Below are 24025 nucleotides of genomic sequence, written 5' to 3' on the forward strand. Positions count from 1 at the left end.
GGCGGGAGAGGAGGTAGGAACTGCCCGCCTGGCTCAGGGGGTCTGGGGTGAATTTATTCAGAAGATTTATTATTTCCAAGCCTCCTGGGTGATGAGGACCCAAGGTGGGGGTTCTGACAGGAGTCTCCCTGGGACTTCAAAACTAGAGGTCTTTTCTGGCCAGGAAGTTCCAAAAGCCCAGGCTGGAGATCAGAGCCCTGGCCAAGGGTCCTTGTGCGTGATGGGGGTGGGGTCAGGGGTGATAGAAGGATCCTCCGGAAGGACTTGTCCTGAGATGGGGGCGGGGTTGGAGTGTGTGGGACCTGCTTGGGGCCAGATCAAGACCTGCCCATTCCCACCCGCCAGCCTGGCTTCCCAGAGCCAACCTGGACAGAGCGGGGGGCGAGGCCTGTGCTTCCCGTAAGTCCAAAGGTGGCTGTGTCCGGAGCCATTCATTGGGCTCTGTTGCTGGGTCAACAACGTGGCTCTCCGGCCCACCTCACCAACGCTGCCGAGACCTCAGGGCCTCACGGGCCTGTCCACCTTTGTGGTCAAGACCAGACGAGCCAGAAAAGGTGGGCCACTGGACAGCTGGTTGGATAGGAGCTCTGGGAAAGGAGCCCCAGTATAGAGGAGGCTTCGGGGCAGGCTTCCCAGAAGAGGGGCTCTGGGCTAGGCTGACAACAGCCATGTTACTGAGTGCCAGGCATTGTAATCAGGGCGCACAAAGACGGTCTTATTTTGGTCCTCACAATAAACAGTGGGAGGGCATAGGGACTTTTGCTACCCTTTTACCAGAAAAGGAGAAGCCCGGGGGGTAAAGGAGATAGCTCAGGTCCTCTCAGAGGAGGCAGAGTGTGGATTCCAACCCACGGCTGACACCCAACGTGGGGCCTTGAAGAATGAGGACTGGTCTGATATTTTCCCTGTGAACCCGAACATTTTCGGTGCATCAAATGGGAAAAACCGGAAAGTAAGAAGGGGTTGAAAGCAATTCCCGGGGGGCTCCCCACCCCTGAGACGAGAACCACTGCCCATGTGTTTCTGGGTGTGCTGGGCTGACCCTCCGCGGTAGAGGCTCAGGAGTCGCCAGGCTGGGCAACGTGTGTAGGGGGATCCCACGCGGTGGTGTGGGCGAGGTGGGGACCGAGGCTCCCTGTCCTGCACAGGAACATGGCGCTGCTGCTCCGGGGGCTCCTGGTGCTCGGCTTGTCCTGCCTGCAAGGCCCCTGCTCAGTGGTGAGCCTGGGCCTGGGTCTGGGTGGGGCGGGGAGGCAGGTGGGGCCGCACTGGGGTCGGAGGGGTGGAGGGAGGCCTGGGCGGGAGGAGGAGGGGGCTGAGTCGAGGGAGGCTTTGGCTCTGAGGGGGTTCCCTCTCCTCTCATCCCTGTCTCAACAGTTCTCCCCAGCGCGTGCCATGGAGCCCTTGCACCAGCAGGTACTGGGGGCTGAGAGGCAAGAGGGGGAGGAAGGCCCCGAGGGGCCTCGCCTGTGGCTCTTGCAGGGTGGGGGGCGTGTGGGAAGGGTCACGCTCCATTTGCTTCCTCTCTTCTTCAGCTAATGAGAGGGCAGGCCCAGGAGAAGCTGCCCCCGCTTAGCCTCCTCAAGTTGGGCAAGCAGGTACAACCAGGTGGGGCTGGGGAAGAGTGGGCGGGGTCCGAGGGAGGAGGGCCAGTCAGCAGGGGCGAGGGACCCGGGGGCGTGGTCATGAGGCGGAGCCCTTACGCGAGAGAGTAGGAGGGGATGGAAGGAAAGAACGAGGGTCCCCAGAAGGCCATTACTCATGTGACTCTCCCTCTCTTGTCAGGCCTGGGACGAGGCCCTGCTGTTCTCAGGCACAGGGGCTATGAAAGGGATCTTCAACACCGAGCTGACCCCTTTACCCTACTGACCCCCTGATCTGTCCCCGTAGGAGTTCAGTGGCCATATTGCCCTGAAGAAGGCCCCAAGAGACTGCAAGAGGGCCCCAACCCTGGAGGAGACCCGCAGGTTGGCCCAGGGCATGATGGCCTTCACCACAGATCTGTTCTCCCTGGTGGCCCAAAGGTCCACCAGCCCCAACCTCATCCTGTCGCCTCTGAGTGTGGCCCTGGCACTGTCTCACCTGGCACTAGGTACTGTGGCATCGTCTGTCCAGGCCAGCAGAGCTGGGAGGCCAGTGGCAACTCCATACTCCAGAGTTTACTAGTGGGTGCTTCTTCCATCGGGGTCGTTTGGATGTCTGATAAAAATGCTGTCACTCAGACCAGTTCAGTGGCTATGGGAAGAGAATGCATGGTGCCGTGGGCACACTCGCCATGGGGGCTTAACAGGGGCCGGAGTGGGCAGCAGGGTGGGAAAGAACCGCTGGCCCCCGGCCACAGCTGATGTGCTCCCCTCCAGGGGCTCAGAACCAAACGCTGCAGAAGTTACTACAGGTGCTGCATGCAGACTCAGGGCCCTGCCTTCCCCACCTGCTGAGCCACCTTTGCCAGGACCTGGGCCCCGGGGCATTCCGACTGGCTGCTAGAATGTACCTGCAGAAAGGTAGGTGCTGGTGGCTTGGAGCTCCCTAGATAGTGCCCTGCTGTGGACAGGGGTGACGGAGATGGGCTTGGCCTCAGGTAACCAGTCAGAGCATTGGTAACTCTGGAGTTGAAGCCCTTAGGAACAGCGTATGGCCCCTCCTGTGTAGGATTTCCCATCAAAGAGGACTTCCTGGAACAATCAGAACAGCTCTTTGGAGCAAAGCCCATGAGCCTGACAGGAAGGAAGAGGGATGATCTCATGAACATCAACCAATGGGTGAAGGAGGCCACAGAGGGGAAGATCGAGGATTTCCTTTCAGAGCTGCCGGATGACATGGTGTTGCTTCTCCTCAATGCCATCCACTTCCAGGGTGCGTTCCTCCTCTCCTCAGTCCCCCCCCCCCCCCCCCCCCCCCCCCCCCCCCCCCGCAGCTTCTCCCCCTGCCCCGTAGACTGAGCTGGGCTGCGAAACCTTTGTCCTCAGTGTTTGTCTCCTCAGGGCTGGGCCAGGAGGCAGGGAGATCTCTGGGTTGTGGCTTGGGGGATGGGGTGCCAAAGAGGGGGCCAGGAACTGGATGGGGCTGTTGTGAAGAGAGTACCCCGGGAGGAAACTGAGTCTGAAAGGATTGGCCAGGGGGTGGGCGGCAGACGGGGCGCTCCTGTAAGCATGGCAGGGCCCGGGAAGGAGGCAAGTCCAGATTTCCAAAGTGCTGCAGGGAAGAGGCCTCAGATCAGCTGGGTAGCCACTGCCACAGGGCCCCTTGGGGTTTTGACTACCTTTTGTCCCTTCAACGGGCTCTGGATGGGATGGGGAAGAGGCTGGTGGTGTCCGAGTCTACGCGGCCCCTGCCCTCTGCTGGATGTAGGTTTCTGGAGGAGCAAGTTCGATCCGAGCCTCACCCAGAGAGACACTTTCCACCTGAATGAGGAGTTCGTGGTGCCAGTGGACATGATGCAAGCGCGCACATATCCCCTGCGCTGGTTCCTGCTGGAGCAGCCGGAGATACAGGTCACCTTTGATCACCCAGCCTGGGCCAGGCTGCCGGGGGGGGGGGGGGGGGGGGGGGGGGGGGGGGGGGGGGGGGGGGGGGGGGGGGGGGGGGGGGGGGGGGGGGGCAGGGCTGCGGAGCAGGCGCAGCGGTAGAGGGGGTTGTGGCCCACCTTTCCTGCAGTGCAGTAGCTGAGACAGGTGGCTCGGGAAGGTTTCACTATGCCCCGAGCCCGTGGGGACTGAGGTTCTGTCTCTTCGACATTAATTAATGGAGGGGGGGGCACGTGCTGCATGTCAGATCCCGTTCTAGGCGCTGGGAGCACAAGAGGGATCAGGTCTCTGCTCTCGAGAGGGAAGACACACAGTATAGGAACAAACGTACTTTCAGAGGGCGGTGAGTGCTGCGAAGGAAGAAAAAGGGACCGGTCAGTGAGTGGGAAGCTATTTTAGAGAGAGTGGCCAGGGAGCATTCTTTGAGGCGGGGCCTTGAGTGGAGACCCAGGTGATCTTTGGTTATAGGGGTTTATTACAAGGGCCCACGACTCAGCCTCAGCATCCTTGGGAGATGTGACCTGGCTGTCACAGTGCTCCTCAGAGAAGGGAGGGTCTGGTTGGGATGGATTTGTCAGTATCCTGCTGGAACATTCTGACGGGATGGAGTGCTGTGCCAAGCTGCGTCAGGGGAGGCCTCCCTTGCTTCTGGCCCAAATGTGGTCCTGTTGGCTTGAGCGTGGATCCCGGGCCCATCGGCTGTGGCGGAGAATGCCATGCCGGTTAGTTTTGCAAGGCGGCACGGCACAGACCTCAGCCGCTTCTGAAGCCCTCCTGAGGGGGCTGTGGGCGAGGCGGGCACGTGGGAGCCATGTCTGGCTTCTCTCCCTTGCACCCTGACCGCTGGACTGTCTTGTTCACCTCCCTACCTGTCCCCTTCGTCCTGTTCCTGCCCTCTAGGCTGTGACCTGCTCATTCTTCCTTCACCCCCTGCCTCCGCTCCCGGCCCTGGGCCCTCCCCTTCCTCACGCAGCTGGCCGCTGCGCCTAGAGCCTGAGGAGTCACTGCCGCCAGGGATCATCGAGCCCAGTGCTTTCCACACGTGTGGAGCTGCAGAAACCCTGTTCACACGAAATCTTACCTCAAATCGCAGTATCACACACATCCGGGCAGTCACTGTTGAAGGTGGAGGGGGGCGGGGGTGGGGAGAGAACCGCCCTTTGCAGTGGCTCCTCTGCAGAACCTAGGGTGGTTTGAACACGGACAACCCAGGCCGTTGTACAAAGGGAGGGACTGAGAGGCAGACACCGGGGCTTTCTCAACCCAAGTCACTGGTAGCACGTGAGGAGAGAGAAAGTCACCATTTTTTGAGCACCGCCTATGTGCTGAGAATCTGCTAGAAGCTTTAAAAGGTGCTCTCTCTCTTTCTCTCTCAGTCACACGTCAGCTTGCAATGTGGGTGGGTAGCATTAGTCCACTTCACAGGTGAGGAAGTGAGGCTCAGGGAGGCAGAACACACACCTGAGCAGAATGGACTGGAACCCCTTGTCCATCTGTGTCTGCAGCCTAGGCTGGCCCACGCCCCATCTCATGTCGTCTCCTCTCCTTCTCTGTAGGTGGCTCATTTCCCCTTTAAGAACAACATGAGCTTTGTGGTCATTATGCCCACGTACTTTGAGTGGAATGTGTCCCAGGTGCTGGCCAACCTGAGCTGGGACATCCTACACCAGCCCCTACTGCGGGAGAAACCCACCAAGGTCCAGCTGCCCAAGTTGCATCTGAAATATGAGCTGGACCTGGTGGCCACCCTCAGCCAGATGGGTAAGGAGGCTGGGCATGGGACAGCTCCCTCTCCCAGGTCAGGCTAGGCAGAGTGGGTGAGGAGGAACCCCCCCCAGCTGGCAGTGGGGCACCCCAGCTTTGGGTCCCGGCCTTTTCTGGGTCTTCAGGAAGTAAGGGCATTTCCTACAAGCCCCTGAACCATCTATCCCGGCGTGGGCTGGGGTGGCCCAGGGAATGAAGACCTTCTCCGTCCAAAATAGAGCATTGCAGAGAATCCCAGCTAGAGAACCTGGCAGGCATGTGAGCCTTGCTGGCTGTCCTGCAAGGGGGACTGTACTAGGCCCTAGGAGCCCACCGTGTCCCAAGAGCTCAGTCAGATGGAGTGGACTGATAAGGAATCCGGTACTTACAATTTAGTGTAAGTGATAAGATGGAGGGCTTCTCTCCAGTGAACTGGAGAGAAGGCACCTGTCCAGATTTGGGGGCAGGGAATCAGGGAAGGCTTCCTGGAGGAAGTGACTTTTAAGCTGATACTTGGAGGTTAAATAAGAGTTGACCAGGATGCCAGACACCCTCGCAGGCACATCCAGGCAGCCTGTGGGACCGCAGGCAGCTCTGAGCAGCAATCTCGTACCCTGGGCAGGCCTGCAGGAGCTGTTCCAGGCCCCCGACCTGCGTGGGATCTCTGACCAGAGCCTGGTGGTGTCCAGTGTGCAGCATCAGTCCACTCTGGAGCTCAGCGAGGCTGGCGTGGAGGCGGCCGCGGCCACTGGCACTGCCATGTCCCGCATGTCTCTCTCCTCCTTCATTGTGAACCGCCCCTTTCTCTTCTTCATCCTCGAGGACGCAACAAGCATGCCCCTCTTCGTGGGCAGCGTGAGGAACCCCAACCCCGGTGCACAGTGGGAGCGCAAGGAACAGCAGGATTCCCCCGATGACAGGGACTCCTTCCAGAACCACAAAGCCTTCCCCCGTGGAGACAAGCCCTTCGGCCCTGACTTGAAACTTGCACCCCCCTCAGAGGAGGATTACCCCCAGCCTTATGACCCCAAGTGAGAGGCCAGCTGCCAGCATCCTGAGTCCCTGCCTGGACCAACCTCTCAACGCCTGTGACTCTTTCCAAACAGCTTCGTGGGGTTAGGGCAGGGGCCTGGCAGGGAGAGGAGAGGAGCCGTCTTCTCCCTCCTCTCCTCTCCCCTCCTCCAGGGAGTATGGGGTGGGTGGGGCCAGGACAACGGCAGGCCTCAGGGAATCGTGGGCCTTGATCCCACATCATTTCTTCCAAAGCGGCTTGGAGGCTGTCCTTGGGCAGAAGGGCACCTAGAAATCCACTTTTGTCAGGAAGGGAGGGAGGTTATTCCCTAAGTTGGCTGTGGCACCTCCACGTTTGTTTACCAGAGGGGGGTGGGGACAGGAGGGATTGGATGCCTGGGCTGGGGCGACGACAGGCAGGCCCTGGGGGTGGAGCCTGGTCCCACTGGGTGGGTGGGAGTCGAGCCTTCCAGTCACTGCTTGGGCCTTAACCTCCCCAAGGCCCTCGGCCCTCCCTCCGCCCACCCTGATGCTCTGTCACCTCAGTCCCCCCACCGCTCCTTGGAGATACCAGCATTGCCAGGACGCTCCTTCCCTCCTCTCCCTCCTCTCCCTCTCCCTCCTCTCCCCGGATGTCTCCTGTCTCCGGGGCTGCGGTGGGAGAGGAGGGGAATCGTTCCCCAAGGCTCTTTTGTAAAGTTTTTGTAGTGATTTTTATGCCACCCGAATAAAGAATGAATGGCCCTGGCTGCTTTGATGTCACTCTTCTGGGCGTGAGTGGGAGAAGGGGGGCTGAGGAAGGCGGGAGGAGGCCACAGGCTGCACTGAGCATCGGGCTGGTCCCTGACAGCCCTCTCTGCCACGTTTGTCCTCTGACCACTCGCCTGCCCTTCTCCACGCAGCCCCCTCTGACCTTGCCAGCCCTCTCCAGGGCCACCTCCACGCCAGCCTGGCTCTGCCCTCAGCCTCTTCCTCTCCAGAGACCTCCAGCAGCCAGCAACAAGGGCGGCTCAGAAATAGCGACGGCCTCCCGGAATGGGAGAAGTGGCAATTAGGGAGCTTCTGGAGTTTCTAATTAAGCGCAGTCCTCCTGCCAGGAGCAGGCGCCCGCCAGCCGGAGGGCAGGCTGCAGGAAGTGCTGGCTCCAGCTGGGGGACCCCCTGGGGAAATGGTGCTGGGGGCTGCGCCGGGTGTCCATGTGGGTGGGCCCTTGTCTGTGCACACAGGGTGTCCCTGCGGCGGCCACCTGCAGCCCTCAGGAGCACTGGTTAAGAGCAAGTGCCTGGGATAGATTTTTGCTTCTTACAAACCAGCAGTGTGGGGAGACAGGCAATAAATAAAACAAGTGCAATAGATAGTGTGTCAGAGGGTGACAAGGGCTATGGAGAGAAAGAAAGCAGGGAAGGCTTCCCGTAGAAGGTGATGTGGGAGCAGAGACTGAGAGCAGGGGAGGGCAGGCCCCATGGAAACCTTGGAGAGAAGCTTCCTGGGCAGAGGAGGAGTGAGGGCAGAAGTGAGAGCATGCTCAGAAGGCTCAGGATGAGCAGGAGATCCAAGGGGCTAGGGTGGGGGTGGGGACAGGGAGGGGTCAGAGGGGAACTGGAGACAGACCACGTTAAGGTTTTAGGTCTGTGAAGACCGTTGTTTTTATCTTAGGTGTTAGAAATAATTGGAAAGTGGAATCAGCGTCTACCAAGTTAATTTCACCTTCTACATCCTTCTTAGCTCCTCTCCACTGTGGCTCTAGCTACGGTTGGGATCTGGTCATCACTCCCAGGGTCGCTTGCCTCCTAGGTTCTCCCTGCTGCTGCTGACTGTCTTACCCAATCCCCCTACAAGTCCTTGTCAGAGCTCGAGTGTCCAGCAGTGCGTCAAGCTCTGGGGATACAGCAATGAGCAAGCAGGCACGATCCCTACCCGCCGGAGCCCAAATCTGGCGGTAGAGTGGTCTAGACAACAAACAAGCTACAATCTTGGGTTGAAATACAGTATGCAAAGTGCACAAGTCATAACTGTACACGGACTTAGTGAATTTTCTCGTGAACCCAATATCCCTGTTGCACCCACATCAAGAAATGGTGCTCACTCTCGTGACTTCCAGTCACAGGTTCGTCTTTCCTGGTTTTGAACTTCATATACAAGAATTATACGGTCTACTCTGTTGGGGCTAGCTTGTTTCATTCAACTTCCTGTTTGTGACATTCGTCTGTGTTGTTGTGGAGGGCGATAGTCCATTCACTGTGGAAGGCTGTCAAGTGAGGGGTACCGTGGTCCGATGTGAGTTCTAGAAGGCTCCCTTTGGCTGCTGTGTGGAGAATAGAATGTAGAGGGACCAACGTGGGTTAGCAGGAAGGAGACACAAGGGGCGCGGCCCAGGGTGTCGGGTGTGGAAATGGAGGAAAGTGGTCAGAATTCAGCAATATGCAAGTAGATGCTGTAGATTTTGTGGACAGACTGCATGGGACATGACGAACAGGAAAGGCTCAAGGATGGTGGGGTTCATTGTCCAGATTCCTGGATTTCTGTTTTGAGAAAATGGGTTTCACAGAGATGGGGATCAGAGTGAGGGACAGATTTTAGCATCGACTGGAGGTTTCTTTTTTTCTTAAATTATTTTAAAGTAATCTCTACACCCAATGTGTGGCTTGGATCCACAACCCCGAGATCAAGAGATGCACGCTCCACTGACTGAGCCAGCCAGGAGCCCTGACGGGAGACTTCTATTTTGGACATGTCAGGACTGCGATGGCACATTAATGGAGACTAACATAGGCTGCCTAGGACAATTCAAGTTATGTCTGTGGTTCTGAGGAGTATTTGGATGATAAATTATATGTTCATCCTACCTACCATCCATATGGATTTGTCACATAGGCTGTTGAATATCTTGGTCAGGACTGGAAGTGTGTATTTGGGACCATACGGATGCACTTAAAGTCACGGAACTGGGGGACATCACTTAAGAGGAGATGTTGATGGAGAGGAAAAGGGGTCCCAGATCAAGCCAGCAAAGGAGACAGAAAAGATACCGCGTGTGAGGCAGGAGTGGTGGGGGTGGTTGGGGAATGGGAGGGTGTGAAGAATCAGGGTTTCAAGAAGGAGGAACCATCTACTCTGCTGCCTGCTGTCAAGGGAAGAGACGTCCATCTGGTGGTCAACCGTGGACTTTGTGACAGCTGTTTCGAAGGAGAGGCAAGCACAGAAGCAAGTTTGAAGTTGACGAGGGAATGGAGCAGGACATCTCTCATGGCAATCGGAGGGGAGAGCAATCCTTCTTCGTAAGTGATCATGAAATCATTGGGACAGACAAAAAGGTGTAATGAATTGCATAATGCCATTAAAATATTCTCAATATAGCGACAGCCTCCGATCCCTCCTCTACCCCCATAACTGTCATCCTGACTTTGGTTTCTATTATTTTCTTTCTTTCTTTTTTTTTTTTAATGTTTTATTTATTTCTAGGAGAGAGAGAGAGAGAGAGAGAGACAGCGTGAGCAGGGGAGGGTCAGAGAGAGAGGGAGTCACAGACTGAAACAGGCTCCAGGCTCTGAGCTGGCAGTCAGCACAGAGCCCGACGCGGGGCTCGAACCCACGAACCGCGAGATCATGACCTAAGCGAAAGTCGGACGCTTAACTGACTAAGCCACCCAGGCGCCCCTGGTTTCTATTATTTTCACGCATTTCTTTTACTTTGATCACATGGGTTTTTATCCTTAGGTGGTATATAATATTGTTTTTGCATGTTTTTAAGCCTTGTGTAAGTGTGTCTGCCGTTTGTATGTTTCTGCGACTTGTACCACCCCACGTTGTGAGACAGGTCTGTGCTGATACAAATGACCTCCCTTCGCTATTCCTCGGGGCTGGAAGACTCTTCCACCTCTATTTAGTTTCCTGTTGATGGGCATGCACCTACTTTGTTTCTTTTCTTTTCTTTTTTAATTTTTTTATGTTTTATTTATTTCTGAGAGAAAGAGAAAGAGAGAGACAGCGTGAGCAGGGGAGGGTCAAAGAGAGGGAGACACAGAATCTGAAACAGGCTCCAGGCTCTGAGGTAGCTGTCAGCACAGAGCTCGACGTGGGGCTCAAACCCATGAACCGTGAGATCATGACCTGAGCCGAAGTCGGACGCTTAACCGACTGAGCCACCCAGGCGCTCCACTTTGTTTCTTTTCTTAAAAATTTTTTCTTTAGCATTTATTTTTGAGAGACAGAGCATGAGCAGGGGAGGGGCAGAGAGAAAGGGAGACAGAGAATCCGAAGCAGGCTCCAGGCTCCCAGCTGTCAGTCCAGAGCTGGACGAGGGACTCGAACCCATGAAGCGCAGATCATGACCTGAGCTGAAGCTGGATGCCTAACGGACTGAGCCACCCAGGTGCCCCCAATTACAGTTTTAATTTGCATTCCCCTGATTACTGGTGAGGATAAACCATCTTTTTCATCAGTTTATTGGCCACTTAGGATTCTTCTGTGAATTACTTGGGTCTATGGTTCTGCTGAGTTTTTAATTTTTTGTATTAATTTGTAACTCTCTCTATGCTACAGTTAGTAATCTTTTTTTGTCAGTTACTTGTGTAACAATTATGTTTTCCCCATGTGAGGCTTTTGTTTTTATTTTGTCTTATGGTATCTTCTCGTGTTTTTATTTTTAGTGTTAAATTTATCAATCTTTTACCATTTGTTCTTCTTTTGGTGTCTTGTTTAAAAAAAAAATCCTTTCTACCCAGAGACCACAAAGGGATCCATCTATACCTTTCCTTTTTTTTTTTTTTTAAATTTATTTATTTGAGAGAGAGCGAGAGAGAGCAAGAGAGAGCACATGCACAAGCAGGGGAGGGGCAGAGAGAGAGAATCCCAAGCAGGTTCCACGCTGTCAGTGCAGAGTCTGATGTGGATTCAAGCTCAGGAACCATGAGATCACAACGTGAGCCGAAGTAGGACACTTAATTGACTGAGCCACCCAGGAGTCCCTGTATTTGCTTTTTAAAGCATTAAAAGTATGTCTGATACACAGGAAAGAGATTAACAGAGGTCTCCAGGGAGTGGAATGAGGCAACTGGAGATCAGAGCACTGCGTACCTTTTGTTGCTTTTGGGTTTTGAACCAGAACAAGACACTTATTTTTCTTTAATGTTCATTTATTTTTGACAAAGAGAGCACCGAGCCGGGGAGGTGCAGAGAGAGAAGGAAACAGAGGATCTGAAGCTGGCTCTGCGGTGACACCAGAGAGCCTGATGTGGGGCTTGAACATATGAACCGAGAGATCATGACCTGAGCTGAAGTCAGACACTTTACCAACTGAGCCACCCAGGCGCCCCAACAAAATGCCTATTCTTAAATAATTAAATTTTTAAAAAATGTTTATTTATTTTTGACAGGGGGAAGGCAGAGAGAGAGGGGGACACAATCCCAAGCAGACTCTAGCCTCTGAGGTGTCAGCACAGACCCCGACGGGGGCCATTCACACACCCGGGAGATCATGGCCTGAGCCAAAGTCGGATGATCAACCCACTGGGCCATCCAGGCACCCCCTATTCTTAAATAATTTAAATAAAAGCCATTAAGAAAGTTTCTTCAAAAACAGAAATTGTTTTTCACATTTAATCCGTAATGTAGCTGGAGCTGATTTTGTGAATGGTGTGAGGTAGGGATTCGGTTTTAACTTATCCACATGGATGATTATGTCCTTACTGCCTTTCCATGCTTAGCTCGTTCTTATTTACCCTCCAAGACTCAGCTTAGATTCATATATTCCAACCACATGGCCACAGTGCCCTTCAGAACAGTGCTGTCCAGTAGAAATACGATGCAAACTACATATGTAATTTGAGATTTTCTAGTAGCCACGTTAAGAAAGAAATAGGTGAAATTAAATTTAGGAATATATTTCACTTAACCTAATACGTATTCGGTGTAAAAACTATTGAGATACTTTACAGTATTTTTTTCATATGAAATATCCACAATCTGCTGTGTAAGTTACACTCGCATCTGACTAGCCACATTTCAGGTGCTCACGCCTTTTACTTCCATAGAACTAATTATATTTTATATTGTATTCGAAGCCACACTAGTCCCCATCCTGATCATCATTACCCGATGAGCTAATCAAACAGAACGACTAAACGCAGGCCTCTATTTCCTATTTTACACCTTAGTAGGTTCATTACCTCTCCTAGTCACACTATTGTATATTCAAAGCACATCAGGGTCCCTAAATTTCCAACTCACACAATACTGGACTGAACCAGTCTGAACTACTGGATCTCACGTTTTCCTATGACTAGCGTGTATAATCACATTCATAGTAAAAATACCCTTATATAGATCAAACCTCTGACTACTTAAAACACATGTAGAAGCCCCTATCACGGGGTCCTTAGTTCTTGCCACTGTACTTCTGAAACCAGGTGGGTAAGGAATAATATGAATAATACGTATTACAAAATTACCCAATCCATTAACAGACCAAATGGCATACCCTTTCCCAACACTGTCCCTATGAGGAATAATTATGACAAGCCCTATTTGCCTAAGTCAAGCAGATCTAAAATCCTTAATCGCATATTCATCCGTAAGCCATATGGCCCTCGTCATGGTAGCAGTCCTCACGCAAACACCATGAAGCTGTATGGAAGCAACCACTCTAATAATTGCCCCTGACTAACAACATCCATCAATACTGTTCTGTCGCACAAACTCCAACTATGAAAGACGAACTATGTTCTCGCACAGCCCAGTTCTTCCTCTGGCCAGATCTTCTCCCCACCGCCCTTTCTGACCTTCAGAAATCACAGAATCCCGGGGCTGAAACAGCAGACAGACATCCCCGTTCCATTTCTCCACTTTTCAGCCAAGGCAAGGGAGGGGCGGGGAGAGTTTTCTTGCACCAAATCCCAGCTCGTGGTGCCAGAGCCAAGGACTAGGAAAAGCCTCGAGCCCCCGCGCTGGGCAGGGTTTTTTTCTCTGCTCTAGCCTGCCTCCCGGTCCTCCTCCCCACCCAAGGACACTTCCCCAGGCCTGTCTCCCACCCGAGTTGGCCAGGGTGCCCTCCGGGGGTGGACTGCAGGCCGGAGGAAGGCCAGGGCCCTGGAGGAAGGTCTGGCGGAGTTGGGGTGGGAATGTGTGAGTGTGTTGGGGGGGGGGTATGGTGGAAGGGCAGCAGTGGGTTAAAGTTAACACCAGGCAATGATGCAATCACAGAGTGCAAACTGAGTGCAGGTCGCTTTAAGAAAGGAGTAGCTGTAATCTGAAGCTTGCTGGGCGCTGAGTTGGGAGGCGGCTGCCAGAGCGCTGGTGCTTGCTGGAGCCCCTCAGTGTGCAGAGGCTGGCACGGAGCTGCGGCGTGCCCACAGGTAAAGCAGCTCCCTGTCTGGTGCGAGTGTCGAGTCAGAGGCTCCCCGGGGCTGGAGGGGAGGCACGGAGCAGGAAAGCGGGGTGCAAGGGAGAGGAGGTGGGGAGACAGGCACTCCTGCAGCTTGGGCACTGGGGTGAGAGGGTGAGAGCAGGCAGAGGGAGTTGGGGGCAGAAGGCCAGGGCTCAAATGCCCCGAACCCCACTGCACCACTAGAAGAAGAGGCTGGAAAGACTTTTGAATGAAGTGGGTGGGAAGCAATGGAAGAGGGAGGTGGTGGGAGGAAGCAGAGGGCTCCGCTGCTGGGCTGGGCATGAGAAGCACCTCCAAGGGGCCCTGCAGCCCTGAGGGAAGGAAGCTGTCCCAGAGCAGTGCTTCTCTGGGGCATTTAGGAGGCAGCCACCCCCACCCCACTCCCAGCCCAGCCTTGGCTGAGGCTCAGCTCCCTGCTGCTTTTTCAGAATCAACTGGTGCTGATTTCAGAGGTAACTTCCCACACTGCCAAGCAGCTGGCCTGTTGAGCCCTGCAGAAGACTGGACAGAGGATAGCTGGATCCTTCTAGCCAGCGATCATCCTTTCTCTTTGGCCAAATGAGCTGCCAGTGAAGGCTGGGGTGGGAGACCAGTGGGGCTTTGGCCTCTTGCGAACAATGGCCGCCATTTAGTCCAGCCAGCGGATGGGGTCTGGGGGCTCTGCTGCCCACATCCTTTCCGCTCCCTGGGGTAAGAGACAGCAAGGAGCAAGTCTGAGCCAAAGAAAAGCCGCAGGCTTCCCAGAAACCCCATCACTGTCTGGCCCCTGCCTGTCACCAGGAGTTCAGCCCCTAGGCCGAGGGTGGGAGGGGAAGGGGGCCAGAGAGCTCTGCTTCTAGGGCTGGCGCGCCTGGGGTGCGGGGAGATGAAGCTCCTGGGCAGTCTGGCCCCACGCATTCAGGCTTCTGGGCTTCAGAAGGAAGGCTTCCAGGGAACTGGCGGGGTCCCCATGGGTGGAATGGGCCTGGAGGGGACCCCTCGGAGCCTCTCCCCCAGGAGAGAGGGTGGTGCCCTTCCCTGCGCTGCCCAGGAGGCCCGCTGCCATGTGGCTGTAGGCCGCGTGGTGCTGGGAGGAGGGCTGCTGTTTGTCTCCCAGCTGGGTTTAATCTACAACACATGTACTGGCTCAGCTGTATCCTCCCAGCTTGAAGGCAAGATCACAAAATCCCAGTTCCTCGTGTCTCTTGATCTGAGTAAATGTGGCAGAAAGGAAGGCCTGACCTTGGCCCAACGGGTAGCATATCCACCTCCTCCCCCTGCCCTCCCCTTCCTGGTATGGCAGGAGCCTGGCTTGGATACTGCCCTTTGGACAGGATGGCATCACTGTCCCTGTGCCCCTGGCCAGGGGGCCGCTGCCTGCCCTCAGCCCACAGAACAGTCACCCTGGACGGGGCAGTGAGTGGGCTCAGAGGGCCCCCCAGCCCCACGCAGGCTCTCTGTTCTCTCAGTGCCCTTGTGGGGGGCTCTCCGTAATCTCTCCTCTTCCCTCAGCCCCAGGGCTTGAGGTAGGGGATTCTACATGCCCCAGCCACTGGCTCTGGGCCAGCTGGGGACCCATGTGCCTTTCACTGCCAGAGTCCCTCACTTTTCTTCAGTCTTCAGTCCATCCACGTGGGGACAGTGATCACACGGCCCGGGGCTTGGGCAGACTTGGTAGGGAAACTTATGGAGAAAGTCTGACCTCCAAGTGCATTTGAACCATGAACTTAGCTTCCTTAGACATTATGCCAGGATGACCCCCAACCCCCCAACGGCCAGAGGGGCTAGAGCTAACGGCTTGTCCTTTAGCCTTGCTGCCTGTGAATCTCCTGGAATTTGGGGTCTCTGATAAACCAGTCTGCTGAGGCTCAGGCGAGAAGACTCCCACCCGGGCTGGGGGTGGACAGAACAGCTGGGAGCCTGGATGGTGTTAAAGGACTCGATCTGGTACCACAGAGAGCTCTTCCTGTTGCCTCAACAGAAGATTTCTCCCTGAGCACCAGCGGCAGCTGTATAGGAGGGCAGCTGGCTGAGAATGGAGGGTCTGGGGGGCTCCCCTGGGACACAGCTCCACCTCAGGGTTTGGGAGGAAAGCCAGGCTCGCTCTCCCTCGCAGTCCAGCCATAGCTGGGCAGACTCTGGAGGCGGCCTCTTCTGTTGCTTTTCATCTCTACAGTGTTGTCTGGTGGATTATCTGGCTTGATTCTAAGGACTTTGGCCAAAATTCACACACCGCACTCCCAACTTTCCTATTTGTTCTGAGAAGTCAGGAAAGTGTGAGTGTTGTGTGTGTGGGAGGGCATTTCTGGATATATGAGACGGTGTCAAGGAAAGTGATAGAGACCCTTGGCCCATGTGCGTGTCAGGGAGGTGAGGGGCGGGGAAGACAGGTTACAAATGGGTGACCTGGCAGTATGGACAGAGGAAGGACACGGACCAACCAAAGGTCCTAGTTGCTGAGGCCTTCTCTCACTTTTTATTTTTTATTAAAAAAAAATTTTTAGGGGCACCTGAGTGGCGCAGTTGGTTAAGCGTCCGACTTATGCTCAGGTTATGATCTTGCGGTTCGTGGGTTCGAGCCCCGCATTGGGTTCTGTGCTGACAGCTCAGAGCCTGGAGCTGCTTCAGATTCTGTGTCTCCCTCTCTCTCTGCCCCTCCCCCGCTCATGCTCTGTCTCTCTCTGTTTCAAAAATAAATAAAAACTATAAAAAATATTTTTTTAGGGGCACCTGGGTGGCTCAGTCGGTTAAACATCTGACTTCAGCTCAGGTCATGATCTCACGGTTCATGGGTTCGAGCCCCGCGTTGGGCTCTGTGCTGACTGCTCAGAACCTGGAGCCTGCTTCAGATTCTATGTCTCCCTCTCTCTGAGCCCTCCCCTGCTCACATTGTCTCTCTCTCTCAGAAATAAATAAAACATTAAAAAAATTTAAGCATTTTTAAAAATGTTTTATTTATTTCTGAGAGAGAGAGACAGCAAGTGCAGGAGGGGGAGGGGTGGTGGCAAGCACAGAGCCTGGGACCCAGATTTCCCTTTTCCCTTGTGGTCCAGGGGCCAGAGCAGGCCACTGCTTGGAAGGTGAACCTGGGTGGCTTCACTAAGAAACAAGGTTGTTTAATCTGAAGCAAAGAAAGCCCTGAGGGTGTAAGAGTTATTTTTGAACTGCTGGGTAGAAGAGGACCTGGGTCCCCAGGACGAAGGGGGACCCTGGCGTTCCAGGGGTAGGGAGACACATTTCAGCTCAGGGATGGCTGGAGAGTTCACCTGCCTTTGCCCTATTCAGTTCTATGGAGACACTGTCTAATTTAATCCTCATCGCAATAGGTAAGAACTTTTGATTTCCATTTTACAAGAGCAGACACTGTGATTTCGAGAGCTATGAAGACAGACTGAGACTTGCACCCAGGCTGCCAGACCCAAGGGCCTGTGCTCCTGACCAGGAGAGTAAGAGCTCTCACCAGAGAACTGGGAAGGGACTGAGTCCCTTCTGAGGCTAGAAGTTCTAGACCAGAGGAATTCAAGGGGGAAGTCTGATAACTTCCTGGGGAAAGCAGGGGCTTGTCCAGATGCGTCCATTCTCCATACTCTGTGACTCTACATGTGGGACCTCGGTTCTGCCCCATTCTGACATCACCCCAAATCCTATGTAATGAGCTGCCGGGTGCCTCCAGGGAAGAGCCTTGCTGTGCATTTGTGCAAGGCCACATCCACACGGAGGAGCCCACGGCTCCATCTCCACGGCCCTGGGGCTTTGGGTCCAAAGGTAGGTCTCTCGACGACGCAGACAGCGGACGAAAGCGCAAGCTCACCCTGAGATAGTAGGCGGTGAGGCAGGTGGAGGGGAGGGGAGGTGGAGAGAGGGTCCCTTCCAGCCTGGGAAGTCGGAGGCAAGGCGTCTGCTCCCTGGCCGGGGTGGCCGTTGGAGCAGGGCAGCGGGGGAGGGAAACAGCTCGCTGCCTCTTGCTTTCTTACAGGATGCAGGCCCTCATGCTACTCCTCTGGGCTGGAGCCCTCTTCGGGCACGGCGGCTGCCAGGACCACGCAGGCGGCCCGGAGGTCAGTGGGGGTGGGGCGAGGTGGGGACATCAGCAACCCCAGCCCCTCCTTAGCAGGCAGCGCGGGAGAGGACACCCAGGTCCCAGGCCAGGCTCTGGCCTTTACATGCGGACGTCAGCAGAACAGACGGAGACAGAAATAAGATCCCAGAAGGTGAAAGGTGAAGGCAGTCTCACGAACCCAGGGCGGCCTCATTACCTTGCGTGACTGTGGGTCTCACTGACTGGGTGGGTTCCCGGGTATTGGCGCCGACACCAACCAGGGTGCGGCAGAGCTGTAAGGGCGCAGAAAGGCCTCCAACTGCACAGGTAGATGCCAAGAAGCTAGTGCTGAGTGACAGTGAGGGGCCAGGGTCACTCAGCATCCTGGCTGGAGCCCTGGACTTTGTCGTGAGTTCTGAGTTTGAGTTCTGGCTCTCTGTCTCACTTAGCACGGTTACCTTTGGCAAGTCATTTTCACCTGACTCTCTTTCTTATCTATAAAGTGGGTTTAAAAATACCTCTCCTAGCAGGGCCATTGTGGCCACTTTCTACCCACAGGATACCTGCTCCAGAGGGGCTGGGGATGGGTGGAAACATCAAAGACTCAGTTCTTGCCTCAAGGCACTTGGTCTTTTGAGGTGAGGAATACATCAACAGGCAAGAAATAAAGTACCTCAAATGAAAAGAACTAGCACAGAGCCTCGCACACGGTAGGCGGTTCATATGTAAGTGGTAGTTGAGTCTGTAAAAAGTTCAGAAAACCAAAAAGTGCCTTCAGATTGGGGCGATTAGGGACAGTTTGTGGTGGAGGAGATGACATGTGATGAGGGCCGTGAAAGACAAGGAGGGTCAGGTAGAGACCCGGGAGCAGTAAGGGGGAACAGATAGGGAGCTTTGCTCCAGCCTGAGATCAGAGTTCCTTAGCTCTGATTTTACAGAGGCTCACAGGTCACCCATGTTTAACTGTGCTCAGCTAATTTCCATTCGGGGCTGCCTGTCCCCAGCAGAGAGCTCCTGCGTGATCAGGGAGCACACACTCATCTGAACATGAGGCTACGCGGATGGTCCTCGGGCCGGATGGCTGTAAGGGGCCAGGATGACAATCCCACTCAAAGCAATGAGGAGACCAGTCACCTTCGACTCACCTCTAATGGGCCTTGTCCTCAAATCCAGGACTCCCCCGCTCCCGACACCACAGGGGTGCCGGTGGAGGAGGAGGACCCCTTCTTCAAGGTCCCTGTGAACAAGTTGGCAGCCGCCATCTCCAACTTTGGCTACGATCTGTACCGCATGAGGTCCAGCCTGAGCCCTGCTGCCAATGTGCTGCTGTCTCCGCTCAGCGTGGCCACCGCCCTCTCGGCCCTCTCGCTGGGTGAGTCCCCTGCACGTCCATGCCTCTCTACGCCCTAGAGACTCTGCCCCTTAGGGAGGCGCTGAGACACTGGCCCCGCTGGGGTCCCCTGCCTGCGCACATACAATCCCTCCCTCGCTCGCCAGGGGACGCCAAGCACTGCTGACTCAGAGGTGAGGCCTCAGGACCACTTACTGACAGGGTGACTTCGACACTCATTCCTTCAAGAAGCTTCTAGAAGCGCGCCAGCCATCCGGCTAGATTATGGGGGTTCAAGCACACACAAGCAGGTGTGGTCTCTGCCCTCACTCGGCTCACAGCTGAGTTCACAGGGGCCTGTACCCCTCAGTCCTGCCCCTATCGCTTTCTCTAGGCCTGACGACCTTGGCCTGTGTTAGGAAAAACTATTTTTCTTCCATTGCCTTCAGATTTCTTGCCAGCCTAGGCTGTTGCCAGTGTGAGCAGTATAGGGCGTGGTGGCCTGTCCCGGGAGCTGGCCTGCCCTGGGCCCCGGCGGGCAGCTAGTGAGGCTCCCGCCCTTGTCTCCCTGGCAGGAGCGGAACAGAGGACAGAATCCACCATACACCGGGCTCTCTACTACGACCTGATCAGCAACCCAGACATCCACGGCACCTATAAGGAGCTCCTTGCCGCCGTCACTGCCCCCCAGAAGAACTTCAAGAGTGCTTCCCGGGTCATCTTTGAGAGGAGTGAGTCACGCTGGCCCTGGATGCCTGAGGAATAGGGGACTCTCTGCTCCACGTGAGGGCTTCCTTCTAAACACCAGATCACGTCTGCCCAGGCTGGGCCTGGCACTGGTGGGCAGGAAGGGGCCCGGTGAGCTCAAAGAGGATCAGAAAGAGGAAGTGGCCTGAGGGAGACGGTGAGAGGGTCGGGGGAGGGCGGCAACGTGAAGAGAAACAGCCATGAGAGAAATTCGTTGTTCCCTGTCCAGCGCCTGGGGAAGCTGGCACCAAGTCTAGGGAAGTCACGGGAAGTCACTAAGCAGGAAGTTGGGCCTGTGAGTGGTAAACCAGAACCCGAGCCTGGCATGCTGTCAGAGAGCCGATGCCAGTTAGCTCTCCGAGCTGCTATTTCTCCATCTCTCCCCAGAGCTGCGGATAAAATCCAGCTTCGTCGCACCCCTGGAAAAGTCCTACGGCACCAGGCCCAGAATCCTGTCCGGCAACCCTCGCTTGGATCTTCAGGAGGTTAACAACTGGGTGCAGGCCCAGATGAAAGGGAAGATTGCTAGGTCCACACGGGAAATGCCCAGTGAAATCAGCATTCTCCTTCTTGGTGTGGCTTACTTCAAGGGTGAGGGCTCCTCTGCCTCTCTCTTGGCCAAGACGGGGGACGGTGGGTGTCTGAGGGGCTGGGGAAGGGCGGGACGTCGGAGCTGGAGCCCAGCACGAACCCAGAGGTGAAAAGCCGGAGGATGACCTGAGGAACGCACTTGCCTGAGAGCTCTGTGCTTGTCACCTAGTCCCAGGCAAACGTGGGGAGGGCCTAGGGAGCCAAGAGGCTTCTGCGGAAAGACCAGCCCAGAGAAGAAAGCGCTACCACTCCTGCGCCTGTCTGGGGCAGGCACCGTAAGATTCGGGCTGGAGTCACAGGAGGGTCAAGGCCCAGCTTGGCCTCTCCTTGCTGTAGAGCCCTGCGCAGACCTCGCAGCCTTCCTGGGCCCTATTCCCTCACCTCTGACACGGGATGGCACACTTACTTGAGTGTAAGCACCCAGAGGCTCTCTGTCTATCGTCTCCTGTCCTCACACCGACCAGGGCACTGTGCCCAGGACATGGCACGTCTTTGACAAACCGTTGTTGGCCATGTGAGGCTGGCCCCATTCAGAGAAGACTTGGGTGGGACTTGGGCAGCCTCCCTTTAATATGCTTTACAGTCATCCCTCAGGCAGTAGCCACAGCGGACCCCTAACCTTGAGAAAAGCCCTCTTTGAAGCACTGACCTCCAGAAGGTCACATCGCTCGAAAGGAGCTCAGTTATCACGTCGCCGTGCGAGCACTGGCTAGCGCCTTAGCCCTCTGGGCTTCGGCGCCTTTTCAGATGTGAGAGGGGTGATGTTGAGGTCCCTTACGGCTCTGACCTCCTTCGATGCCATCTCCCAGGCGCCCCACTGCAGAAGTAGATACCTGTTGACTTTTCTCCCGGGCTATCACAGAAGTTGTGTCATCCAGACCGTCAAATCACTAAAATCAACACACATATATATATATATATGTATGTCAGGATACATATATATATCCTGAGTCTGTATATGGAAGGTGTTCAGATCCTAGACATGGTGTGGTCCAGCCTGAACATTCTGGGATGTAGCTGTTCCTTCAGCCGGGCAGCTTTCCACAACATGCTTTGGGCTCACACCACAGTCCCAAGGCTTGTCTGGTCTCCTGGGGCTCAGGGCACTGCGTTTGTTTCACTCCAGGGCAGTGGGTGACAAAGTTTGACTCCAGAAAGACTTCCCTTGAAGATTTCCACTTGGATGAGGAGAGGACCGTGAGGGTCCCCATGATGTCAGACCCTAAGGCCATTTTACGCTACGGCTTGGACTCTGATCTCAGCTGCAAGGTCTGTAGGGGGTAGGGGTGTGGTGGGGACAGGGGAGATGGAGACAGGCAGGGCGGTGTAGTGGGAATAGGATGACCTTTGAGATGTGACAGCTGTCTAAATTCTGTGTGACTTTCAGCAAGTCTACAGTTTCTCTGAGCCTTTCTTCTTAAAATGACGAAGGATAGGTATCGAAACTTAGCCTCTCAGGGTTTGTTGTAAGGATGAATAGATAATGGGAGGGCCGCCTGGCTGACTGAGTTAGTAAAGCCTCTGACTCTTGATCTCAGGGCTGTGAGTTTGAGCCTCACGTTGGGCCTGGAGCCTACTTTAAAAAAAAATGTGAAATGGGCCACGAGTGGACAACTCAAATGTTGGTGTTTTCTTGTCTTTCCCCCCCATCTTTCTCTCTCTTTCTCTTCTCTCTTTGGGGAGAACTTTTATTTCTAGAATTCAAAGCCAAACTTTAAAAAACTGTCACAAACTCAGGTGCCTGGGTGGCTCAGTCCGTTAGGCGTTCGGCTCAGGTCATGATCTCACACTGTGAGTTCGAGCCCCACATCAGGCTCTGTGGTGACAGCTCAGAGCCTGGAGCCTGCCTCAGATTCTGTGTCTCCCAATCTCTCTGTCCCTTCCCTGCTCTCTCTCTCTCTCTCTCTCTAAATAAACATTTAAAAATTAAAAGAAAAACCTGTCACAAACTCCAAATTGCTGGCATTCTAAATCTTTCACATACACCTGACATCTTTTAATTCTAAGTCAGTAGTTCTTAAACCTTTTTCTTTGGGAATCTGACAGAATGCCCAAAACACTGGAGAGAAATGCCATGTATACACACGCACACATTTCTTTATGTGGTTTCAGGGGCCGTGAGGACTCCTGATGCTGATGATCCCGGGGATCTGAGGTTCAGAACCTCTGTTCAAAAGACCCATTTTCTTACTGCTTCTGTGTTGCGGTGCTCAACGCCCCCACCTCAGGCCAGGGCTCTGTACGTAATAGATGATCAGTAACTACTGGCAGACAAGTCCTTGGGAGAAAATACAGACGTGAGATTTGCTCTTAGAACCACAGGAGAACATTCTTTCAACACATAACTTTAGTTGGTATTAGGCTGAGTTGGGAAAAGGCCATGGCCTACTTTTTTGAAGGAAGCAGAGTAGACATCTTGCTGCCAGGAAGCAGTGGCCTAGACGGACAGTTGTTAAACAGATCAGAGGCTGGGGATGGCCCGGCCAGGAACCCACAGCAGGAGGGGAGAAGGCAGCGTGGAGTATGTCTGCCCCTGGGCTCCAAAGGACTCACCCACGTGCTCTTCCTCTGTTGTCTCAGATTGCCCAGCTGCCCTTGAGTGGCAGCATGAGCATCATCTTTTTCCTGCCTCTGAAAGTAACCCAGAACTTGACCTTGATAGAAGAGAGCCTCACCTCCGAATTCATTCATGACATAGACCGAGAGCTGAAGACCATCCAAGCGGTCCTGACCATCCCCAAGCTGAAGCTGAGTTATGAAGGCGAAGTCACTAAGTCCCTGCAGGAGATGAGTATGTCTGCAAGCCCTTGAGCTCCTGGGGTGGGTGGGGTGAAGCCCTGGAGCCTTCCACCTTGCTAAGCAGAACTCAAGGGTCCTGGGGCCACGGAGCCCTTGGAGTTCCATGGAGCCATGGAGCCCTTGAGTAGGGAAGCCAGGGATGATTCATTCTGCAAGTGCTGGACGGGAAGCCTGTACTGCCTTCCTTATCAGACACGTTCCTTAGCCCCAGAAACATACATCTGGTAATAGGACGCTGGGTGCGTCTCAAGACAGGTCTGTGGAGGTGGTATCTAATCTTAACCTCGCTTGCTGAGTACTCTTGGGCAAGTCACTTACCCCTACCCAGCCCAGAGGTCTACATGCCTCACAGAGGGTCCGAAGCGGTGCTCTACCCCCAGCTCGCCTGACTTCTTGAGAATCAGGATTTAGGAATCAGAAGCATATTCTTCCTCGGGGTGTTGGGTAAGGCAGGGGTTTAACAGAAATCTCTCTCCATCTCTGCAGAACTACAATCCTTGTTTGATTCACCGGACTTTAGCAAGATCACAGGCAAACCTATTAAACTTACTCAAGTGGAACATCGAGGTGGCTTCGAGTGGAATGAGGATGGGGCCAGCACCGCCCCCGGCCCAGGGCTCCAGCCTGCCCGCCTCACCTTCCCCCTGGACTATCACCTTAACCAACCTTTCATTTTCGTACTGAGAGACTCAGACACAGGGGCCCTTCTCTTCATAGGCAAAATTCTGGACCCCAGGGGCACTTAACGCTCCAGTGTCATGTTCAAATACCCCAGAAGAAGGAAAGCCTAGGGGGGTGGCAGATTACAGGTTACATGAAGGCTGCCCTTATCATGTTTCCATGTATACTTTGCAATAAATGTGCTTTATCCTTAA

At 54.6% G+C, this 24025-nt stretch overlaps 2 protein-coding genes across 3 annotated transcripts; both read left to right on the forward strand.

Annotated features, from left to right (window-relative positions):
* The first annotated feature begins 479 nt into the window (after positions 1-479).
* SERPINF2 (serpin family F member 2) lies at positions 480-7030 on the forward strand. 2 transcript variants are annotated; one of them, XM_039253168.1, is made up of 10 exons: positions 480-554; positions 1149-1218; positions 1378-1416; positions 1536-1598; positions 1891-2092; positions 2361-2504; positions 2653-2856; positions 3352-3494; positions 5084-5288; positions 5893-7030. In XM_039253168.1, exons 2-10 carry the CDS (start codon positions 1153-1155, stop codon positions 6303-6305), a joined length of 1479 nt encoding a protein of 492 aa, XP_039109099.1. In that variant the 5' UTR covers positions 480-554; positions 1149-1152; the 3' UTR covers positions 6306-7030. The 2 variants fall into 2 exon arrangements, with proteins under 2 accessions (XP_039109099.1, XP_039109092.1); XM_039253161.1 differs by lacking the exon at positions 480-554 and adding an exon at positions 786-952.
* Positions 7031-17621: 10591 nt separating this feature from the next.
* On the forward strand, positions 17622-24025 carry SERPINF1 (serpin family F member 1). The gene is made up of 7 exons (XM_039253177.1): positions 17622-17702; positions 18857-19055; positions 19589-19744; positions 20148-20351; positions 21478-21620; positions 22932-23142; positions 23637-24025. The coding sequence occupies exons 1-7, from the start codon at positions 17622-17624 to the stop codon at positions 23894-23896; spliced, it is 1254 nt and encodes a 417-aa protein (XP_039109108.1). The 3' UTR covers positions 23897-24025.

This window comes from Hyaena hyaena, unplaced genomic scaffold (genome assembly GCF_003009895.1).
Source record: "Hyaena hyaena isolate Hyena2069 unplaced genomic scaffold, ASM300989v1 scaffold_10, whole genome shotgun sequence".
Taxonomy (NCBI): Eukaryota; Metazoa; Chordata; class Mammalia; order Carnivora; family Hyaenidae; genus Hyaena; species Hyaena hyaena.

What these genes read in the sequence shown, in the direction of transcription:
- SERPINF2 (XM_039253161.1), top strand. An exon ending in TGGAGCCCTTGCACCAGCAG is followed by an intron (nt 1,417 to 1,535) that starts GTACTGGGGGCT and finishes TCTCTTCTTCAG; the next exon opens with CTAATGAGAGGGCAGGCCCA. An exon ending in GGCCACCCTCAGCCAGATGG is followed by an intron (nt 5,289 to 5,892) that starts GTAAGGAGGCTG and finishes TACCCTGGGCAG; the next exon opens with GCCTGCAGGAGCTGTTCCAG.
- SERPINF1 (XM_039253177.1), top strand. Translation starts at nt 17,622, where the DNA reads ATGCAGGCCCTCATGCTACTCCTCTGGGCTGGAGCCCTCTTCGGGCAC. An exon ending in ACTCTGATCTCAGCTGCAAG is followed by an intron (nt 21,621 to 22,931) that starts GTCTGTAGGGGG and finishes CTGTTGTCTCAG; the next exon opens with ATTGCCCAGCTGCCCTTGAG. An exon ending in TAAGTCCCTGCAGGAGATGA is followed by an intron (nt 23,143 to 23,636) that starts GTATGTCTGCAA and finishes CCATCTCTGCAG; the next exon opens with AACTACAATCCTTGTTTGAT.